The 22,428-nt window shown below is 42.2% G+C and overlaps 1 protein-coding gene across 7 annotated transcripts in view; it reads left to right on the top strand.

Annotated features, from left to right (window-relative positions):
* The window catches only part of TMEM164 (transmembrane protein 164), a 153,562-nt gene that overhangs the window by 60,321 nt on the left and 70,813 nt on the right, over positions 1-22,428 (top strand). For all 7 annotated transcript variants that reach the window (XM_045068339.1, XM_045068338.1, XM_045068334.1 and 4 more), the window contains one exon: positions 6,254-6,303. Coding sequence is in view for 6 of the 7 variants with exons in the window: in XM_045068338.1 (XP_044924273.1) it covers positions 6,254-6,303 (50 nt within the window). In the remaining variant the exon portion in view is untranslated. The remainder of the gene's footprint in view (positions 1-6,253; positions 6,304-22,428) is intronic.

The raw sequence follows: 22,428 nt of genomic DNA, 5'->3' as shown, positions 1-22,428 counted from the left end.
CAAATGTAGACTAAGGAAATAGTAAAGGATCTGAAAACGTAGACATAACAACATGTGCAGTAGGAGGAGATTGGTTGAGTAAATTGTTGCATATCTATAGTTGAACGAAATGGAGCAATTAGAAAATGAGTTTGTAGAAGTGTGTTTATTGACATGGAGTATATTCAGGGTACAATTTGGCACAAAGCATGAAGCTTCCAGGTTGAAGAGGTAGACAGGGTCTGGAGCAGAGAAAGTGTTGTCTGCAATGCTAAGAAGCTTGGGATTTTTCCGTAGAAACTGGCAAGTCATTTTGTAGGGTTTTAAGTGGCAGATGAGAACAGTGTTTTAGGTAGATCTTTCTTTCAGCAGTGTATCTGGTGGTGGGAGACCAGTGAAGAGATTATCTCAGTGGTCCAGGGAGAGAGGGTGTGGGTCCAGGGGTATGATCGTTAGTGACTAGAGCCTAGGACAGACTTTGGGCAGTTCAAGGAATGAATTTTCTCTATGGTTGGTAACAGTTATAAGCACTCAGGAATCCCTAAATCGCTGTGTACCATCATAGGAGATAGGACCAGGGGAACTAGAGCCATAGGACAGGGCCTGAGAAGATTGTGCACCAGACCAAACACCACTCACCTGGTCCTCTTCCATGGTTTCTGTTTCATTAAGTTTTTCTACCCTCTTCACTGATTTACCTGGCTAGTCCCTCATTTAGAATAGTCTTGGCAAGTGGCCTTTTTTCCCCGATTACATTGCCATAGTACCGACACTTCCTCCTGCGAACAAAATTTAATCTTCCTTAGGCGTCATGAAGATGGGGATTTATCAGGTTTAATGTTGGAGTGAAGCAGTTGATGGGAGGCTGGACAATGATGCCAATGAACTTTGAACTTGTGAGGACAGGGACAGGAAGGAGAACAAGTGATACCAGAGGGGTAGGTTGGGTGGGGAACCAGAGCAGTTCAGAGGTAGAGGAGGAACTGGGACAGCTGCCTAGATTAGGTGCTTTGAAAAGAGCTGAATTTACAAATTGCCAATGTTAAAGAACAAAATTCAACAGGGTAAATTTGAAGATCTAATTGGCTTTACTAAGAGATTCATGAGTCAGGCAGCATCCCATCTAGCCAGGGGAGGGGAGTTGTACAAAACAGTTGGTTTCTATAGGAAGTAGGGTGGGGCAAGGGAGTTATTAGCAAAGGAGAAAAAAAGGAAAGAAAGGTTTCAGGCAAGGTCCCCTTCCCTTAGGGGGAGAGGCAGAGGGTTTTATTAGCTGGATTACATCATCTTTGGAGAATGGAGTATTTCTCTGGTGCTGGCCAGAAAATTCCAGATTGATTGGCTTAAAATTCTACTGGGGGGAGATGAAACTGCAGTTAAGTCTTGGTTTGTTATCTTGGAGGTGAGTGACTCCACCTTGGGCCTGTGGCTTTCTTTTAGCAGTGGGAAGGAGAACCTTGAAGTAGTACAGGGACCTTTCCTGGGGAATCTGAGAGGGTATGGCTTTGAATGGAACCTGTACCTTTTTTTCCAGAAAAAGACCTCCATTTTGTAAGGATCTAAAGAGTATCAGAGCCCAGCAGACCTGGTTCTAAATGAGGTGGCTTGGGGCTAAGATGAGCATGTCTTTAGGGAATGTTGGACTCTGCAGCCCATCTATATAAACTTAATTTGCTGCTCCGTTTGATTGTGTTTGGAGAGGGCTCACCTTATAGCGACTACATATTGTGAACTGTGTGGGGGCATTGGGGTGACTCTCCGTGTGCCATTGGGTCAAGGGGAAGGGCTAGAGTCTGAAGAGAATACCATAAGGTGTGGACCATGTCAGGTGTGAGGTGGAAGATGTGTTGAATTGGGAGTTTAGGGCATCTTGGTACTTGGTTGGAACGTTTTCCCTTAGGTTCCTTCATCTACAAAGTGGAATTTAATAACAAGGCCCTGCTCATCTCCCAAACAATGGGAGAGTAGAAGTGTTCTGTAGCACATCCTTCTGTCTGTTACCACATGTCCATGTCCTTAACTTCAGGTGCTGAACTGGGTAGATTTCACCATGAGTACAGAAGCACCAGCTTGGTGATGGGATACACTCAGACACATTCCCATCTTCCTACTGTCCTTGTTTGTGCTTCTGAGTCTCCTTTCTTCCTACCCTGTTTGCAACTGAAGGGATCCATTAGCTTTCCATCTGCTAAAACATGCTACAAAAATTTGGTCTAAAACATGCTACGAAAATTTGGAGGCAAATGGCAGCCCAGCAAGGAAGAAAGCAGGGATGTTCAGTCCAAGGCTGGGGGCCCACTGGGCTTCTGAATTAAAATGTTATTTCCACATGGCTCCTTTGGTTAATGGTGATTATGGATGTGGCTCCAGAATGCTAGGGCAGAGAGGTTCAATGTCATAAATCTTTGAAGTTGCTGATGGAGGCCTTGAGTTTACTGGAAATGGAATAGGATGGATTCGGGGTCCTTTTTCAGATCTGCTGATGCGGCATGTCTACATGTGCCTGATTTAAAGGTTGCTCAAAGAAGATACTCTCTATCTTGGTGATGGGAATAGACACACCAGATGAGAAAGGCCAAAGTGTTGATGGAAGTGGCTTGGACATGTGAAACTGTTGGAGAGCTCATTTAGGGTCAAAACTAGATTGATTAGCTGCCTCAAAAGAGATTAGACCCATCGTTGGGTTGGGGCTGGAGGCTTTGCTCCCTTTAGTAGGTTTCCATAGGGCTATCATGAGTCAGAGGCAGCCAAATGGAGCAGGTGTAGGGGAATCTGTCCCAGGAATCTGGTCATCTCTTCTTGGCTGTGGGAAAAGTTAGAGTTAAGTGGGGCCCAGTGTTGTATTTTTGCTTCTCTGTTTAGCATGTTAGCATGAAGTATCTTGGCTATTCCAGAATCTCAGGAAGGCTGCTGTCATGGCTCTTAGGTGACTCCAACCAAAAGTATTGAGGACCTTTCCAGGGTGTTTGGGGGCCCCTGTCTATTCTCTGTATTCTGTACCTTGTGAGTGTAGACTTTGATGGCCTGATGCTGGGTAACTGAGTGCAACCTCCAACTTGGTCCCTTGCTTCAGGTGAGTAACTTTACTGCTGTGTCAGGGGTAGAGAATACCAGCTTTGTTTCTTTCTTTCTTGGATTGCTCCTGAAGAGTAGGGTGGGGAGTGGGGATAAATTAATGTTCAGATGATTGAGAGTCCTTATCCCAAACCATTCAGGTCAGATATATTTCAGAAGTCAGAAATTTTTGGATTTCAAGGTAATACAGAGGAACGTGGGTGGCTTATTTGGTTGAGCACTTGACTCTTGATCTCATGGTTATAAATTCAAGCCCCATGTTGGGTGTAGAGTTACTTAAAATAAATCAGAAAGTCAATACAGTGAATATGGAGTATTTTATATATCCTCCCAGTAGGATCTGGGGTAATACCCCATAATCAAAAGCTTATTATTATTATTACTATTATTGTTATTTTAAAGATTTATTTATTTATTTTAGAGAGAGAGAGAGATTGAGAAAGAGAACATGAGCAGGGGAACAGGGGAGAGGGAAAGAGAGAATCTCCAGCAGACTCCCTGCTGAGCAAGGAGCCTAATGCGGGGCTTGATCTCAGGACCCCTGATATCATGACCTGAGCCAAAATCAAGAGTTGGATGATCAACAGACTGACCACCCAGGTACCCCCCAAAGATACTATTTTTATGGAAGCTATATGAATGCTCGGCATAAGTGGAATAAAGGAGTCCATGAATAGTTTCAGCTCAGTTCAAGTCATGCTTGCTATCAAATTAGCTTTGAAAAACCCCATCTTTTGGTTTTTAGAGCTTTTTGGATTTGGTGTTACCAGTGAAGGATTATGGGCCTGTAACTGTCATTGGTTTTGCACTATTAATCAAATTGATCCACAGGGGGAAAGGCTCGTTCTCAGTGGATATTTCCTTTTCTGGGTTCTCTGATCAGGTATTTCTCAGGTGATGGACTCCTGGCCACGTGTCTTTCAAGACCCGTTCTCTTTTCCATTCTTGTTTCTCTTCCTCTTGGTAGGGATTCAAGGAGGTGTCCTTCTTTGTAGTGATTTTCCTTATAGTGCCCTTTATTTCTAAATGTAGATTTCGAGGAAACCAAAGAGACAAATGCTAAAGAATATACACATGACAGAGCCAAACTAGTTTATAATGTAGATAGCTTATTTTTTAAATTTTTAAAAATATTTATTTGACAGGGAGACAGCAAGAGAGGGAATACAATCGGGGGAGTGGGAAAGGGAGAAGCAGGCTTCCCGCTGATCAGGGAGCTTGATGCAGGGTTTGATCCCAGGACCCTGGGACCATGACCTGAGCTGAAGACAGATGCCCAACAACAGACATCCAGGTGCCCCACAGATAATCTATTTTAATAAATGCTCACTAGAGAGGGACATGTATCCGTGACTTTGTAAACCACACCATTAAATCACTGTATAGGAAGGAGCTCCACAAACATGAGCTTCGTTCTTTCATTAATCAATCCTTAGTCCTGTTGAATGTCTTTGACTCCTGTAGTAGTCCAGGCCAAGGTCAAACAGTCATCATATTTGGCTGCCAGGAGTGGCCGAGTCTCCTGGGGCATTTGTTAAACATGCAGATTCCTGGAGTCCCAGACTTTTGGAGTCAGCATTCCTAATGGGGGAGCCTAGGAATCTGCATGTTCAACCAGTTGCTCTGCAGAGGTTTCATTGTCTCACTTGAGAACCAGTGCTCTGATGAAGGTCATACAGATGCAGTTGTTCTATAACCCAGCATGGAACCGATTTGTCTCTTAGAAGGACGAGGTTCTTGTTTGGTTTGCCCCCCCGGGGAGAATAGAAGAATAGAACTACCTGGTCATGGTAAGAAATAAGCCAATCAGATGTGGGGGAGGAAAAATAATTTTCCCTCTACACTTCTAGATTCTTTACTAAGACCTCCTCCCCCTAGGCCTCCTACCCACCGGGCCAATGTAATAAAAGACCAGTTGACAGGAGAAAGGCAAATGGAGGTTTAATATCATGTATGCCTCCTGCAGACATGGGAGAGACCCAGGAAAATTGAGTAACTCCCCAAAATGGCCCAAGCCGCCATCTTAAATACCATCTCTAGCTTAGAGACAAAGGGAAGACATTGGGTGGTGGGGGTTGTGCAGGGCAGAAGGCCAGTTATGGGAGGGGACCAGGAAGAGCATGGTAATCAAGGGTAAGGTCATTATGCAGACTGAGGTCAGTGTCTTCTCCATTGATAAGAGTGTCTAGATTTTAAGGCATCCTTCTTTTCCTGGTATAGAGGGGGAACAATTCTTACAAATGGAGATTTTCCTTATAAATGTAAATATTTCCTACAAAGGGGTAACTTCTAATTACTTTTCAGTGTTTTTCCTATGTCTGCTGTTTTAAAAAAATAACCAGTCTAAAATAATCCTTATGCCAAAGAGACATATTTCAGGGTGGCAAATTCTGCTCCCCTTCAAAATCAAAGGGAGGTTTGGAGCCTGGAGGTGGCAATATTGGTAGGGTTGCCAGATAGAACACTGTAGGCCCACTTAAATTTGAATTTCAGATAAACAATGAATAATGTTTTTATATAAGTATATCCTAAATATTGCATGGAACATACTTACACAAAAACATTATTCATTGTTTATCTGAAATTCAAATTTAACAGGGCCTCCTGTGTTTTTATTTGCTAAATCTGGCAGTGCTGGATATTGATTAACCCACCTTCCCCTGTGGGAGGCAAAGCAGCTGGCATTTATATGCTTTGTCCCATTCATGGAATATATTTTTGTTTGTCTTGGGTTAAAAGCTTGTCAGACTGGCTACTATATCATATTGACATTGAGGAGTTGAAAAATTGAGTCTTGTTCTAGAGATTGAAAGGAAGTGTTCTAGAGACTCCCACACACACAAAAAAAGCCTAAGAAAGGCTTTTTCCATCTTTCCCATCTTGCCCATCTTGCCCCCAAACACTCCCTCACTCTCTGTGTCTCTCCCTCTCCCCCACTGTAGCTCTGTCTCACACACACACACAGGCATATGCACATGCACACACGCACACGTTCACGCACCTAGATGCCTGTGCAAACAGAAACACGTTTGGAAGACCGTGTGCTTGCCTTTTCAAGTTTTTATTTTATATTGCGTTCTTTGTGTTAGAGTCTGGTTATTTATTGTTACTATGATCATTTTGCTATTGTTATTGAAGTCACATTGTCTGTTTCCAGTACTGCTCTTGATGACCATACTTAACTCTTTTTCAATTGCAGATCTTTCTCCTGGCCTGCCCTCCGTGTCCTGGAGCTATCGTCGTCTTCAAGTAAGGGAAAATCGGTTTTTGCTCTGTTGTCATTGCTATTCCAAATGTTCAGTCTTTTTGATAACAAAGAGTGATGCATGATGATGTGAACATCTTGGGCCTGCCCCGCTTGCCTCTGGGCTTCTCAAGGAACAAAAGTCTATGCGGCCCAGTGAAACACTGGGCTATGACTTGCAGAGACTGGGCTTTGGTCAAGCCCTGACAAGTCCTCTTTAGCTAGTGTTTGTGGTGGTGGTTTCTGGCCAAGTCCTGCTCCCTTGGAAGGTTGCTGACTTCCTGCAGTTTCTCTTGAGAGCATGCTGAGGGCCACACACCTTCCCTCCTCTTAAGAATCCTTGTTTTGGGGGCGCCTGGGTGGCTCAGTGGGTTAAAGCCTCTGCCTTCAGCTCAGGTCATGATCCCAGGGTCCTGGGATCGAGCCCCACATGGGGCTCTCTGCTCTGCAGGGAGCCTGCTTCCTCCTCTCTCTCTCTGCCTGCCTCTCTACCTACTTGTGATCTCTGTCTGTCAAATAAATAAATAAAATCTTAAAAAAAAAAAAGAATCATTGTTTTGTGGTTCAGCTGCTCCCCTGAAGACCTTTGTTCTTCTGTTTCTGTACTTTGTTTCTGTTTCTGTACTTCTATACTTTGAAGACCTTTGTTCTTCTGTTTCTGTGGGGTTTTTTTTTCCTTAAAGTGCAAATTAAAGTAAGGGGAAGAAAATATCACCTTTACCAGTCCTGATTTTCTTAAAAATAGCAAGCATCAAATCCATTAAAGTGTACTGCAGACAAATCATGTTATCTGAGGGCAAATTTGCTTCAAGGAAATTCTCAAGAGACCCAGAACCCTCCTTTTAACCATGAGTTGTGACCACCTCATTTATCAAGCCTTTTATTGGAGTTGCTAATGAGAAGCTAAATTGACCAAATTAATTTCATCTCTTTCCCCCTTCCCTGGCCCCCATTTTGGAGCTGTTCCTGAGCGGTGAAATGGCTGCAGGCCAGAAGGAGGAGACAGGAAGTAAGGGGCCCAGCAGATCCTTGGGTAATGGAAGAGTGGTGTAAATGGCTTTCTGATTTACTTAAGTCATTAAAGTGTTAGGTAGGGGGAAATATACCCCATTTGCTGCTTCGAACAGCTCCTTGGAATAGCCACTTAGTCTCTTGCCTTAGGTGAGTAACTTTCTATTGGATGAGGGCAAATGGATCCTGATCTCACATATCTTGTACTTGAAAAGCTCCTAAGTGGAAGGCTATTTAACCCTGTTTCCCTCCCTTCATTTCCCAAAATGAGCTCTATTTTTCAGTGTAATGTTTTAAAGTAACATTTATTGGTTTTATTTCATTATTATTAAAGTAACAATTCTCATTATAGGAAATACAGAGACACATAAAAAAGAAAATAAACATCACTCTTAATCTACCACTAAGACATAATTTTGGTTACTGCTTTTTTTTTAAGAAGCAGAGATCATATTTAGGATTCTTACTGTATCTTCTAAATTTAATTCGATTTGTATATGTGTATGCATATGAAAGTACATAAACATGACTGCTAGATTTTTTATTTAGAGTGGCTCTTTTGTTTTCCCCCTCTTGTCCTTGTTTTGTTTGACTCCTACTTCTGCCTTTCCAGACCTGCAGATTACCAAACCAGTATGTATCCTTCCAGATTTTACTCTGTACTCATTTGGTATACACACACACACACACACACACACACACACAGAGGGATTTGGGAATGTTTTACTGTTGTTGTTCATTGATGGTTTTACAAAAATAGAATCTTATATTAACTGTAATACATCTTGCTTTTTCACTCAACAATATCTCATAGGAATCTATTAAAGTTTATTGGTATATCTTATTCCTTTACGAAGCTGCGAAATATTTCATGGATGCACAACTTATTTAGCCATTCTTCTCATTCCTTTTTAAGATTTTACTTTTAAGTAATCTCTCCATCCAATGTGAGGCTCAAACCTATGACCCTGAGATCAAGAGTCATGTGCTCCACTGACAGAGCCAGCCAGGGTTTCCTAGTTATTCTTCTATTCTTGAATGTTTGTATTTATTCTGTATTGCTGCTACTATAACCAATGCTGAAATCAACATCTTTGTGCATATGCCCTTAAATACTGGAGCTTTCAATTTGTAAATATATATACATACATACACAAATGTTTACATGTAAATATACATATTTATGTTAATAGACATTTCCATTCTGATATATAAAAACAGGCTGTAATAATTCGCTTTCCCTTTTGTATGTAAAACATGAGATTATTATTTTCTTCACATCCATACCAGCATAAGGTGTTATGATTCTTTTATAATTTTGACAACTTAATGGGTGCATTTCCTTGGCTACTAATGAATTTCAGTATCATCTCATAATTTTTATCCAATTAAATTTATTCTTTGAATTGTCTGTTCATACCATCTGCCCCTTTCTTATGGGTTGCTTAGGTTTTCTTAATTTGTAAGACTTCTTTGTATGTTTTGGATATTGGCCCTTTGTCTCTCGGCATTATGATAGATATAGTTCCCAAATCTGTATGTGCTGATTTGGCTGATAGTATATTTTGCTATGTATTTTTTTTATATTCAAGTATGATTACTTTCTTATAGCTTCTGGGTTCCCAGTTTTAGTTAAGATGATTTTCTTAAAGATGGCTACCTGGTTGTGCTAGTGTGATGTATTACATAATCCCTACATTCCCCCATGAACTGAACTACCATTTTTTTTACCTATTAAACTTTTTTTTTTTTTTTTTTAAAGATTTTATTTATTTATTTGTCAGAGAGAAAGCGAGCGAGATCGAGCACAGGCAGACAGAGTGGAAGGCAGAGTCAGAGGGAGAAGCAGGCTCCCTGCGGAGCAAGGAGCCCGATGTGGGACTCGATCCCAGGACGCTGGGATCATGACCTGAGCTGAAGGCAGCTGCTTAACCAACTGAGCCACCCAGGCGTCCCCTTATTAAACTTTTTACATACGAGGTTCCACTCATAGTTTCTGTATTCGGTTCCATCTGTTTGTCTGTTTTTGTACTCAGATCATATTGATTTGATTATATTAGCTTAAATATTTTTCTTATCTATTTATCAGCATTTTTTTCTTACATGTAAATTTGAAGATCACTTTTATTCAACCCTCCCCACCAGCCCTGTTTGGATTCTAATTAGAATTGCATTAAATGCATATTTTGGTTTTGTGAGAGCTGATGTTTTAAAATTATGTAGCTGTGATATAATGTAATATAATGTAATCTAAGAAATTGTGTTTTTTTCCCATCTGTTCAGATCTTGTTTTATGCCTTTCTTGATACATTTATTCCTAAAGAATAATAGCTTTTCTGTCCATTATGAGTTGAATATTGCTCACCTTTCCATTCTGAAGTGCTTCATACTAGAATAGAAAAAGCTTATTGATTTTAACAGTAGTCTTCATATCTCCCCATCTTACCAGACTCTCTTATTAGTTTTGGTAAAATTTATTTTCATTTTATCCTGTCTTTCTGATGGTTACACTGGTTATTTTCTTCGGTTTTTGCTTTTGCTTGAAACTCAGAGTGAAATAAAAATGGTGTTCGTGGGCCACTGTCTCTAAAGTGATTTTAAATGGAGAATGTCTCTGTGTGTCTCCATATTTGCTGTTGGTGTTTGTTAGCCCCTTACATGTAAAGAGTTTCCACATTTACTTAGAGGTATTTTCAAATAAAACAGTTCCTGCATTTTATCAAATGCTTTTTCACGTCTCTTGAGTATGTTTTTTTTTTTTCTGTTTAAGTATTTGATACAGTGAGTTATGTTGAAGAATACCCTGATTTCAAATTACTGTTATATAGTGACGTAAGTCCTGCTAGTCATAGTATATTATTATGATGCATTGCTGGAGTCCATTTGTCAATCCATTCTTTAGAACCCTTGCCTCAGAATTCATAAGCGGGATGGGAGTCATTTTTTTGGGTTTCTTTTCATGAGTTGTAAGGATTAAAATGGAATTGCAGAGTACTTCTTCTCCTTCTCTGGCCTAGAATAATTTAATTACCAATGGAAGTTATGTGGTTGTTTTTTTTTTTTTTTTCGACTTTTAAAAATTACTTTTCTTTCCTTTCTTGGGTGGTGGTTGTTATTTTAGAAATTATGGGGTTTTTTTTTAATGGTCAGGTAAAACTCAACTGCAAAGCTCATCTGGTCCTAATGCCTTTTTCATTTCTTACACCCATAATCACCTTTCCAGTGTCTTCTATGGTAATTTATTCAGATCTTTGAGTCAGTTGTGGTCATTTATCTTTTATTCGGAAGTTACCCATTTCTTCTGAGTTTTCAGATTTGTTGCCATGAGTTGAGTGGAGCATGTAGTAGCCTCTTATTTTGTAATTTTAAAAACTCTGTCCTCATGTATAGTCATGTCTTCTTTCTTGGGTTTAATCTTGTCTGTCTTTGTGTTTTCATTATTTATAGTTCGGTCAGGTTAGTAAGTACTTTATCTGTTTTTGGTTGCTTTATAGAACCTGGTTTTGGATATAGTTTTATATGTACATGGTCAAAAGGTGTGTATTTATTCCTTTCCTCTTTGCCTTCTTTAATTATCATTTTCTTTTCTGCTTTATTTACTTAATATCATTACCCCCATTTTATTACAAACTCATCATCCACATCATTTAAAAATTAAACTTGCTATATTTTGAGATAATTATATAACATAATGAATATCATATCATAAGACGGATGCAGTTGTAAGAAGACTACAGAGAGATGCTAGGTACTCCAGTAGTAACTGCTTGCAAAACTGTAGTACAGTGTGAGAACCAGGATATTGACATTGGCACTGTCGAGGTATAGCAGAGGTCTATCACCATGCAGGTCTTCCCTGTTGCCTTTTTATTTATTTATTTTAGTCTTAAAAATTTATTTATTTATTTGAGAGAGAGCGAGAGAGGGAGCATGAGTGAGAGGGGAAGAAGAAGAATCTCCTGCAGACTCCGTGCTGAGTGTAGAGCTCAACTTGGAGCTGGATCTCATGACCCTGAGATCATGACCTGAGCTGAGACCAAGAATTGGATGCTGAAGGGACTGAGCCACCCGGGCGCCCCTACTCTTGCCCTTTTACAGCCACGCTCACTACTCTCCCACCTGCGTCCTGTCCCTGACCCCTGGCCACTCATGTGTTCTCCATGTCTGAAATACTATTATTTCAAGAATGCTATATAAATGGAATCATACAGTGTGTTACCTTCAGGACTGGCCTTTTAAAAAATATATTTTATTTATTTATTTGACAGAGATCACAAGTAGGCAGAGCAGCAGGCAGAGAGAGGGGGAAGCAGGCTCCCCGCTGAGCAAAGAGCCTGATGTGGGGCTTAATCCCAGGACCCTGAGATCATGACCTGAGTAGAAGGCAGTGGCTTAACCCACCGAGCCACCCAGGTGCCCCAGGACTGGCCTTTTTTAAACTTATAATTCCTTGCAGATCCATCCAAGGTTTTAATCATAAGCGTGATTTTTCATGGGTGCATACTAGTCCACTGTATGGAAATACAACATGCAGTGCAAAGTTAAAAATCAGTATTTCAGAAAATAGTTCTCAAAATAATAACTGCACTTTACATCAGTATAGATCCTTCCTGTTTTCAAAGTACTTTGTCTTAAACAAGCTCATCTAATCCTTCAAATAATGTCATGAGATAGGGACTATATTATTCTTACTACAAATCAAACAGTTGGGGCCAAGAGGTATTAGATAGCTTGCCTAACATTACAGAGTGGCAGAACCAGGATTCTCTTCTTCCTTTCCTGCTAATGCTCATAATCAGGTTTACTGTGTGCTTAGGGATGGGGGGGGAAACACTTAACATGGGTTATCTCATTTAGTTCTTCCAGCAAACTTACGTGGGTGGTAGAAATTGTATCCCTAGTTACATCAAGTTAATGGAGGCTCAGGAAGTTGAAGTGACCTTGGTGTTTTCTGCTCTCCTGCACTTCTATTATTATTTAAGGCATTAGAACCATGAAAGCATCCTAATGAAAACTCCACAAATCTCAGTGTACACTGATGGGCACCACTGTGGTCTTTATGTCAGTATGTTTTGGAGGTTGCACTGACTAGCACTATAGCCCCATCTCTTGTTTTTTTCTATTGGCCCTTTGCTGTGCCAGCCAAGCATGAGTTTGTCTGCTTCCCAGCAAAGCAGGAGCTGGCATGTTCTTCTTGGAGGCATGCCCAGACGCTGCAGGAAAGGGGTATCGTGTGCCCAGGAGGCTGCCCGCCCCATGCTGGGTAGGGGCTGGCAATTCTTTTTAGGGTGGGCAGGGGGCGGGATTCTCCACAGGGTTCCCATGGTGCACTTGACAAGAGGGAATGGTGGTTCCCCCGTGTTCTGGCTGGATCCCAGAGTGCTTCACTTATGTGCCCCTCTGTTGATATGTGACCGGCTAAGTCTGCAACTAAGAAAGGCTTCCTCAGCAGAAAGCATGTATGCGGAGGACAGAGCTGAAGTCAGCAGGGATTCCTTCCTGGCCCACCATCACAGCAACCTTGGGCATGGTGCTCTTTTTTTTTTTTTAATTGTATTTATTTATTTGACAGAGATCACAAGCAGACAGAGAGGCAGGCAGAGAGGGAGATAGAGGGAAGCAGGCTCCCTGCTGAGCAGAGAGCCCGATGCGGGACTCGATCCCAGGACCCCGGGATCATGACCTGAGCCGAAGGCAGTGGCTTAACCCACTGAGCCACCCTGGCACCCCGGCATGATGCTCTTTTAAGAGAGGATGAATTCTGTGGCTTGGATATGGAAGGTACCAGGATATGGCTCTTCAGGGAAGAACCACTCAAAATAGCCAAAATGAGTGAAAAGAAAGTGGCTCAGATTCATAGAGGTAGAGAACAGTGCTCCAGGTACACACACAACACAACAGGCAGATGCTCATAGAACAGCACCCGAACTGCCTGCTGTGTTGTGTGTTTATTCCCTGGTACCTTCCATATCCAAGCCACAGAATTCATCCTCTCTTACTCAGCTTTGAGCAAAACCCATATATTTTTAGAGACTGTTCTGGGTGTACTGTCTTGCTACAAACTTCAAAAAAAAGCTACCTGTCTCAATCACCTTGATCACACATACTCAGCCCCATAATATGAACCAGGCTGTGTCACCAGTTCATAATTAATTAATTAATTAAGGTATTATTGACATATAGTGTTAATTTAGGTATATAATACAGTGATGCAACAATTATATATATTATAAAGTGTTCACTGGGGTAAGTGTAGTTACCATCTGTCACCACACAAAGTTATTACACTACTATTGATGATAGCCCCTGTGCTGTACTTTTCGTCCCTGTGACTTTATTATTTTATAACTGCAAGTCTGTACCTCTTGATCTCCTTCACCCATAGTGCCTATCCCTCTACCCTCCTCCAGTCTGGCAATCGCCAGTTTATTCTTTGCATTTATGAGTCTGTTTCTGATTTTGTTTTTTGGTTTGTTTTTTTGGTTTGTTTTTTGGATTCTACGTATAAGTGCATATGGTATTTGTCTTTTTCTGAACTGACTTATTTCACTTAGCATAATACTCTCTAGGTCCATCTGAGTTGTTGCAAGTGGCACAATATCATCCTTTTTGATGGCCGAGTAATATTCCATCATCTTTCCAGACTGTAGCTTTTCTATCCATCCATTGATGGATCAAGGTTCTTGATGCATAAGACACCCTTTTGTGAACCTAAGGGAGTGGAAGGAGGGCCTTGTCACAGGGTAGCCAGGTCCTGCACAGCTCTCCCCACCCTTCAGATTTCATTATAGAAAGCTCCAAACCCATACACATTATGCCAGTTACTCATTATATATTTTCATCTGTGTATTGTCACTTTGTGTTCTCTGCCCAGTTACTACATAGGGTTATTTCTCCTCTTGTTCGTCTGCACAAACCATCCGTATATAGAGCATTAATCCTTTATCAACTTTGCAGGAAGTGTTTGCCCCAGATTGTATTCTAACTTGTTGATGTTGCTTTTGATACACCCTTGATGCTTTTATTGGACAAACTGCTTGGTTTCCAAGCTGCCTTCAGACTGTGGTAATTTCTTCTGGTGCTTTTATGCCTGAAAATTTTCCCCTTCAAAGATCAGGTAGACAATCTGGTTTTCTTTTTTCTTTGTTTGGGCTTTTTTGTTTTGTTTTGTTTTTCATTTATTTTTAGAAAAAGCAAGAGAGAGCAGGGGGAGAGGCAGAGGGAGAGGGAGAGAGAGAATTTTAAGTAAACTCCATGCTGAGTGTGGAGCTGACATGGTGTTCAGTCTCACAGTCCTGAGTTCATGACCTGAGCCAAAATCAGGAGTTGGACACTTAACTGACTGAGCCACCCAGGTGCCCCAACATTTTGGTTTTTAAATTGTTTTTTAAAAAATACTTAGCTGTCAGTTCATCTAAAATTTATTTTGTGCCTAGTATGAGGTAGGGATATACTTTATGTTTTTTTCCTCAAATTGTCATTTTTTTGGAGCACTGTTTATTGAATAAGCATTCCCTGTGATTATTGCCGTTGTGTACTTAAATTCTTATGTATGCTAGGATTTATTTGGGGGGCTTGTTTTACTATTCCATTGATTTCTCTTTTGGGTCCTCACCAGTTTCATACTCTCATCTTTGCAACAGCTAGCAGGCCTGATTTCTCTTTGCCATTGTTCATAGCCTGGTACTTTACCCACACTTTTTTCTTAGCTAGTCTGAACCACTTTTTCCTTCCAAATGAACTTAGAATTTTTTTTGTCAGATTCTCCTTCAAATTCTATGAATTTTGACAGAAATGACTTTTACCAAAAATGCCATTAACATCACTATAATACAGAGTCTGTACGTATAGGAAAAGATGTGGTAAATTTCTTAATGTATCCAACTCTTTTGTGTTAAGGGTGAGTGCGTATGTGTGTATCCCACGTGTTTCTTCTCATCAGGGTCATTCGTGGACAATTTGTAGTTTATGGTATATTTATTATTTATTATATTTTCAAAGTAGTTATTACTGGTACACAGGACAGATTTTGATTCTACGTGTTCGTTTTATCTTTGGCCACCATGCTTAACTATTTTAATAGTTTTTCAGTTCCTTCACTTGGATTATTTTGGAAATTAATGGTGTCAACACCCATATGGTAATCTTAGCTCCTTATAAAGAGTGAAACTCCTCCGCATCCCACAACCCTGTTTCTAGCCTGATTGTATTGGCTAGAAGTTCTAGGACAGTATTAAATAATAGTGATACTGGCAGGAATTGCTGCCCTGTTTCTGATTTTAATGAAAATGGTTCTAGTATTTCACTGTTGGTTCTGATGAAGGTTGTTGGTTTAGTTTAGATGTCCTTTATAATGTTAAAGAATTTTCTTATTCTTAAATTACCAAGTTTTTTTTTTTTTAATCAGGATTGGTTGTCAAATTAACTAATTTAGCTAATGGTTTTTAAGAGTAAGTTGAGAGGTTCATTTGAGTTTTCTCCTTTGACCTCCCCATTTGGTATGTTAAATAAATAGATTTCCTAATAACAACCTTTGTTGGATTTCTAAGGTCAGCTTTCCTTTCCCTCTGCATGTCTGCGAGAGATTCAGGATTGGATCCTGTACTGCGAATTTGATTGATTTTGCTCTTTGCCATCTTGAATGTGATACTTACTTCTGCTGCTACAGTATTAATTTCTTTCAAATTCTTTCTTGCTTTGCTACTCTCTTTCTCCCCAGTTTGGTGTCTTTCCTTCTCAGTACTTTTTTTAAAGTCGTCTCTGTACCCAACGTGGGGCTCAAGCTCACAACCCCAAGAATTAGGAGTCGCGTGCATCACGGACTGAGACAGCCAGGCACCCCTCCCCCATATGCTTTATTCTGATGGCATTCTCGACCCGTTTCAGCAAGTCCATGTTTTCTCAGATTCTACGGAGGATGCCGTTTTGTAAAATACTTCTTCCGGTTTTGTAAAATACTTGTTCTGGTTCAGACACTAAATTTACTTTTGTGCTTCCTCAAAATAAAAATAATGGGCACTTCTGCTGCTAGAGGCTCTCCTAGGAACCATACTGGTTTTTTGGGTATGTTTATACATATTAAAAGGAGGATTTATTTATTATTTGTTCAAGGTAGGGTCTCTGGATTGCCTTTGAGTATTCTCATGTTCTCTTTGGTATTGGCCAGAAGCCCTTCTCAGCTCTTCATCTTGGTGAAAGGTAGACAGACATCCATGGCTTCTTAGCCTGTTTGCCAGCTTCATCTAGTGGGTTCTTGCCAGACCTGGGCAGAATCACATGCCCTACCACTAGGTTCTCTGATACTCTGAGCAGTTACGGTAGACGAGAAACTACAACCTCCCACACGCACTGCCACCTGAGTTCTACTTGGGCAGACTTCCACTTCCAGGACACAGTATGCCGGCCCCAAAGCCATCACTTCTGGCGTTTTGGATTTGAGGGAGTAGGAGTCAGTCTCCAGATGCATGTAGAGCAGTCTGATTTCCTTTGCAAGCAGTAGTCCTGGAGTGGAGACATGAGTGGAGACATGACTGCCCAGCGTGCTCGTTGCGGGATTTCTACACCAAGAGGCCGACAATGGCAGGAAGGATTCAGTGTCTTCTGACTTTTTTCAGGTTTCCCCTGCCCGTTGGCCACATTTTTTTTTTCTCATTTCAGCATTAGCCTTATTCATAGTGGAGATTTCTTCCAGAGTCTTGTAATAGGATGACCATCAGTCTAAGTTTGCAGTGATTTAAGGTCTTTTAATTGTTTTTTTTTAAACTTTTTCTGTCTTTTCATAGGAATTTTAGTAGAAAGCTGGGAGGGGCTCTGTTATTGGATGTTAGCCAAGTTCTACTTTAAAGTAGAAATTCAGTGTATATTTTGGTTTAGAGCAGAGGTCGGCAATCTTTTTCTGTAAAGGGCCAGATAGTAAACTTTCCGAATGTTGTGGGCCATGTGATCTGTTTTACCCATGTAAGTTTTTTTGTACCTTGAAAGCACCATAGATAGTACCTAAGTGAATGGGCTTGGCTATGTTCCAATAAAAAAATTTATAAATACAGGACAACCCGATGAAAAGGTTCTGGAGCTGGATGATGGTGATGGTTGTATAGCAGTGTGAATGGTTAATGCCACAGAACTGTCGACTTAAAGATAGTTATGATGGTAAATTTTGTGATATGTCTATTTTACCACCACCCCCCCCCCCAAAAAAAAACCCAGAACATAACACGGCGACTATATCTTGCTGACCCTGAGTTTGGAGCAATTAAATCTAGTACATGGAAAGAGAGGGAGGGAGGGAGGAAGAAATTAAATGTATTCAGCAGGACAGAGTGACACTGTTGAGGAATACCTCAGTGAGAGTGGGGCCAAGTTCCGGAAAACTGCAGTTCATTGTGGTGACATCAGCCCTTGGTCTTTAGAGATAGAGAGACACAGAGTTTGTAGTCACACTTTTTGGCATAAGGATCAGATCAAGGATTTTTCTCTTCCCGAGGCAACTGAACAGCCAGTCAGCCCTTCCTTCTAGGTGACTGGTGATGCTTCCTGTAGCTAATGGGGTCTCTTCCTGGGGCTATAGAATTCTAGCTTTTTAGTTATTAACTATAGCAGACTCACTGGATAAAAAAGAGGAGCCATAGGTCAGTCAGCTGATTCTGCACCTCCTTGCCAAGATTCCTGAGCCATCAGGATTCACCTGTCAACTGGAGACCTGGGCCCTGGGCACCGGGAACAATGCCATTCTGGGGACCCCACACCGCTTTTCTCTGAGTGGTGTGGACAGGAGGCTCCTGCTTTCCGGCTCCAGCCTCAGCCTCATGAGCTTAGCTTGGCCAAGACCTTGAACGAGCCCCAAGCAGGTCTCTGGTGCGTTTAATGCTGTTCTTGGAACAGAGTTAGCAAATGGAGGTCCCCCTCCCAGAACGCGGTGGTTTGGACTTTCCTGGTCTCTGCTGGGTCTGTTATCCTGGCTGAAGAAGGGTGTTATCACCATGTGGTCCCCTTTCCAGTCTCCATGGATCCCAGCACCGCAGAGCGCTCTGAGTGCAGTCAGCTTCTTAGTTTTCAGCTTACTCGCTGGCATCCTGGCTGCTGGTGTTTTTTGTTTTTGTTTTTTTGAAGAGGATGAAATTCTTGGTTTCACCAGGGACTGGGGGCCTCTTAGGGAAGCCAGCCTTTTGGAACTCTCTTCTGTCTGAGCTGGGGTATTTCGAAGGACCAAATGAAGGGAGAGGGAGTGGCTGTTAAGATTTCCCTGGCTTTGGGTTGTGATCAGACAGTTCAGCTGCTTGTGAGCACCCACGACTTAAGGAGCCTCGTTGTCGGAGTGTGTGCTGCAAGGGTAGGGGGCCCTCAGGGAGTGAGTCACTGAGCCGGGCCCACTGAATGGCAGGGCACTCTTCCCCCGCCCTGCCCCATAAGAAAAGTGCATAGCAGAGAAGCCAGTGCACATCTTCTGCCTCGGGAAGGGTACCATGGCCCTTCCCCCGGGAGCAAGCGGAAACCCTTCACTCGGCTCATTTTCTTGTCCACATGGAGAGGAGTGGATCTGTGATGCAAGTGGGATTATGTGGTCATGAGTGTCTGCTGACTCAGTCTGGCGAGGGTTTTGAAGGAGATGAGATGAAATTTCATCTGTGCTGCAGAGAGCAGGGGGCGCGTTGCTGGCTGGAGAGAGGACCGTAGGCCGGGTGTGGAGCCAAGGTAGGTGAGGGAAGCATGGGGCTGGGTGAGGGGAGTGAGGGCAGCCTGACATGCGATCCTGGCGTTGTAAGATCGATGCCCTGTTGGCCTTTGGGCCACGTGATACTACGAGAGTTCGGTAGCCCTGCGACCTTTTCTTTGTCTAGATCCCGCTTATTGTACTTTCCAGTTTTTAAACAGCAGGACTTGGGGCAGGGAGCCTTCCTCTTGCTGGGACCGTCCTGAGTTCAGGAGGGGAGGGGCGGCTCAGGTTGGACCTCCTGTGCCTTAAAGTCTTGGAATGGCTTGACCATCGCAGCACCCCCTTTTCTAGTACACAGGACATCCATCAGCTGCCCTAGGACCCCCCAAAAGAGCAGCCTTTTGGCACCCTCACCTGGAAGGTAGCTGCTTTGGGGCTTAGCTTTGGCCTCACTGCACAGGGTGCTTGCGAGAATGCTTCTCTGGCGCCTGCTTTCCTAGGAGCCATTAACTATCAGCTTGCTGCCTTGCATCCATACATCTTCTTTCTTAGTGCTTAGAACAGGGAAGATGCTTTCAGGTGGTCCGCGGGCCTCCTCTCCTTCCGTACACCCGAGAAGCTGCCTGCCTTCCCACGTGTACGTATTCAGTTTCGTTCTCTCTTGGGAGCTTTGGCTGCTCCAGGCCTGGCCCATATTTTCTGACTGAGTATTCTCAGAGCCCCAACCAGATCCTCTCCAGGAAATCTCTCTGAAGGTTTCTGGAGCCAGCACTGCTTTTCTTCCTTTCTTTTCCTTTTCCCTTTTTCCTTCCTCTCGGGCTGCTTGGCTTTAAACATGTGCTTGGATGTAGATCATCTCCCAGTAAAAGGAGTGCTGGGGACGCAGGTAACTTTTCTCGTCCAGCAAAGCGTGGGAAGCACGCGGATTGATCATTTGGGCCCTCTTTCTTTTTCTTTTTTTTTTTTTAAAGATTTTATTTATTTATTTGACAGAGAGAGATTTCAAGTAGTCAGAGAGGCAGGCAGAGAGAGAGAGGAGGAAGCAGGCTCCCTGCCGAGCTGAGAGCCCGATGCGGGACTCGATCCCAGGACCCTGAGATCATGACCCGAGCCGAAGGCAGCGGCTTAACCCACTGAGCCACCCAGGCGCCCCTTGGGCCCTCTTTCTTACTTTGCCAGCCTGCCCAGTCCTTACAGAAGCTAAGTGGCGTATATATGATGCTATGTTTCAGGCGAAAGCAATTCCAGAAAAGAAAAAAAAAAAGCAGTGCAGCATAAGAGATGAGGTTTGGGCAAGATCTGTAGGTGCTATGTGGTGGGTAATGAAGAGATAAAACTATTTTGTTTTTATAAAGGCCATCCATGATCACTGGAAGAAAGACATCAAACGTTACAGAAAGCGATCTTGTGGAAAATGAAAGTACCCAATAATTCGTCTGGTAATAAATATGTGGGAATAATGTCTTCCCAAGCTTCTGTGTGTACATACCCATTTTTTATTTTAGTTTTTTTTTTAAGATTTTACTTATTTATTTGAGACACAGAAAGCAGGAGAGAGAGAGAGAGAGAGAAAGAGAACATGCAGGGAAGAGAGAGAAGCAGGCTCCCCACTGAACAAGGAGCCTGATACAGGGCTTGATCCCAGGACCCTGGGATCATGACCTGAGCTGAAGGCTGATGCTTAACCAAATGAGCCACCCAGGCACCCCTATACCCATTTCTTAAAAACTGAATATGGGATTTTTCTAGGCATCTGCAAAGATACGATTTGTAATCTCTCCAAAGTTAATATACTTGTTTCCCAGGTCATTAAGTGTTCTACTGCACATGATTTCTTTGTTGTTAATTTAAACTCAGTTAATTAACATAGAATGTATTATTATTTTCAGAGCTGGAGTGTAGTGATTCTTCAGTTGTATTGCACACCCAGTGCTCATTCCAGGTGCCCTCCTTAAGGCACATGATTTCTGATGACAGCATAGTATTTGATAGTTGATCATTCGGATGAACAGAATATGATCTATTTAAACAGTGCCCTGTTATTTGGCATGGGGTTCGATGATCAGATACTATTTTAAAGGAACCTTACATGGTGCTGTGCAAGTAGATGGCTTAGGTTATCTAGTGTGGTTTGGCTACTTCTTAAGACTTCTGAGCAAGGCTGACAGTCATCAGCCTCCATTTCCTCGTTGGTAAGAGAATGCTATGAATAGCAACTGCTTCCTTGAGTGGTGGTAACAATTCAATGAGCTGCTCCATGTTCATTTCTTAGCATGGATCCTAACAGACTAATCAGTGAATGTTAAAAATACATAGCCTGAGTTTTGTCTCGATGCTTCGCCGTCTTGCGTACTTACCTGCTGTTAGAATTAGGGTCCCAGGAAATGAAAGCTGTTTTCATTCAAAAAAAGCCGAATTTCAGAATGCAGACTGCTTTCAGATAAGTAGCCTGTATTACTAGTCCAGTGCCTTGCACACTGGGGCTTTGGCCGTCTGGACTTCACAGGAAAAGAAGGTTCTGTGACCTTGGCAGTTGGTGCCCCATTTGGTGGAGAGCAAGCAGGTGGGAATCTGCGGGTTACAATCAGTCCTGTATTCTATCTTTAATAGTCTCTCAAGTCTTCTATCTTTGTGCTCCAGGCAAAGCCAGTCAGACCTTCTTGTTAAACTTGTTTGTATTTCTTTCTTGTTTTTTTTTTTTTTTTTTTTCCCGGCTCTTATCCTGAGCAAATGTCAAACATGCAGAAAAGGGAGCAAGGCAACACACCAAACACTTGTATGATCGCTACCTAAGTTCAGCGATTTTTGTCCTGGTTTCTGATACGTGAGTTAAAAAATGTGAGGTCCTGACTACATTTCCTGCTGTCTGACAGGACTGTCCTGCAGAGCTCACAGGGCGGGCAGGACGCGCATGCTCGGAGCGCCTGAATGGCTCCGTTGGTTGAGCCTCTGCCTTCGGCTCCTGTCATGATCTCAGGGTCCTGGGATTGGGTCCCGAGTCAGCCTGCCTGCTTGGCGGGGAGCCCGCTTCTCCCTCTTACACTCCCCCTGCTTCTAATCTGTCTTTCTCTGTCAAGTGGATAAATAAAATCTTTAACAACAACAACAACAACAACAAAAAGGTGAATGCTCTCAGGCCAGGGGCTGATGGAAGAGATAATGTCAGAGTAGAAGGACCCTGGGCTCTGGGATAGTGGCAAGAGATCTATTGTTTGTATAATACAAATTGTGGGGAAAAAAATCTCAACATAGCTTCTGGCTGAAGGGAAAGAACGTAGACCCAGGTGTCCATCAACACACAAGCTGTGTGGAGTGAAAAATGTAATTTGCAGAAAGAAAGTACATCAGGAAGCAACAATGTATGGGGTTTGTGGATACATACAAATGTAATAAATCGATACAATCATAGAAAGGAATCCCACTATTTCCGAATAAAAGTTTCCTCTGGTTAGGGGGTGGGGGGGGG

Source organism: Mustela putorius, unplaced genomic scaffold, assembly GCF_011764305.1.
Source record: "Mustela putorius furo isolate JIRA1106 unplaced genomic scaffold, ASM1176430v1.1 tig00003901_pilon_pilon_pilon, whole genome shotgun sequence".
In the NCBI taxonomy this organism is placed as follows: domain Eukaryota; kingdom Metazoa; phylum Chordata; class Mammalia; order Carnivora; family Mustelidae; genus Mustela; species Mustela putorius.
This window is presented reverse-complemented; position numbering and strand designations above follow the sequence as displayed.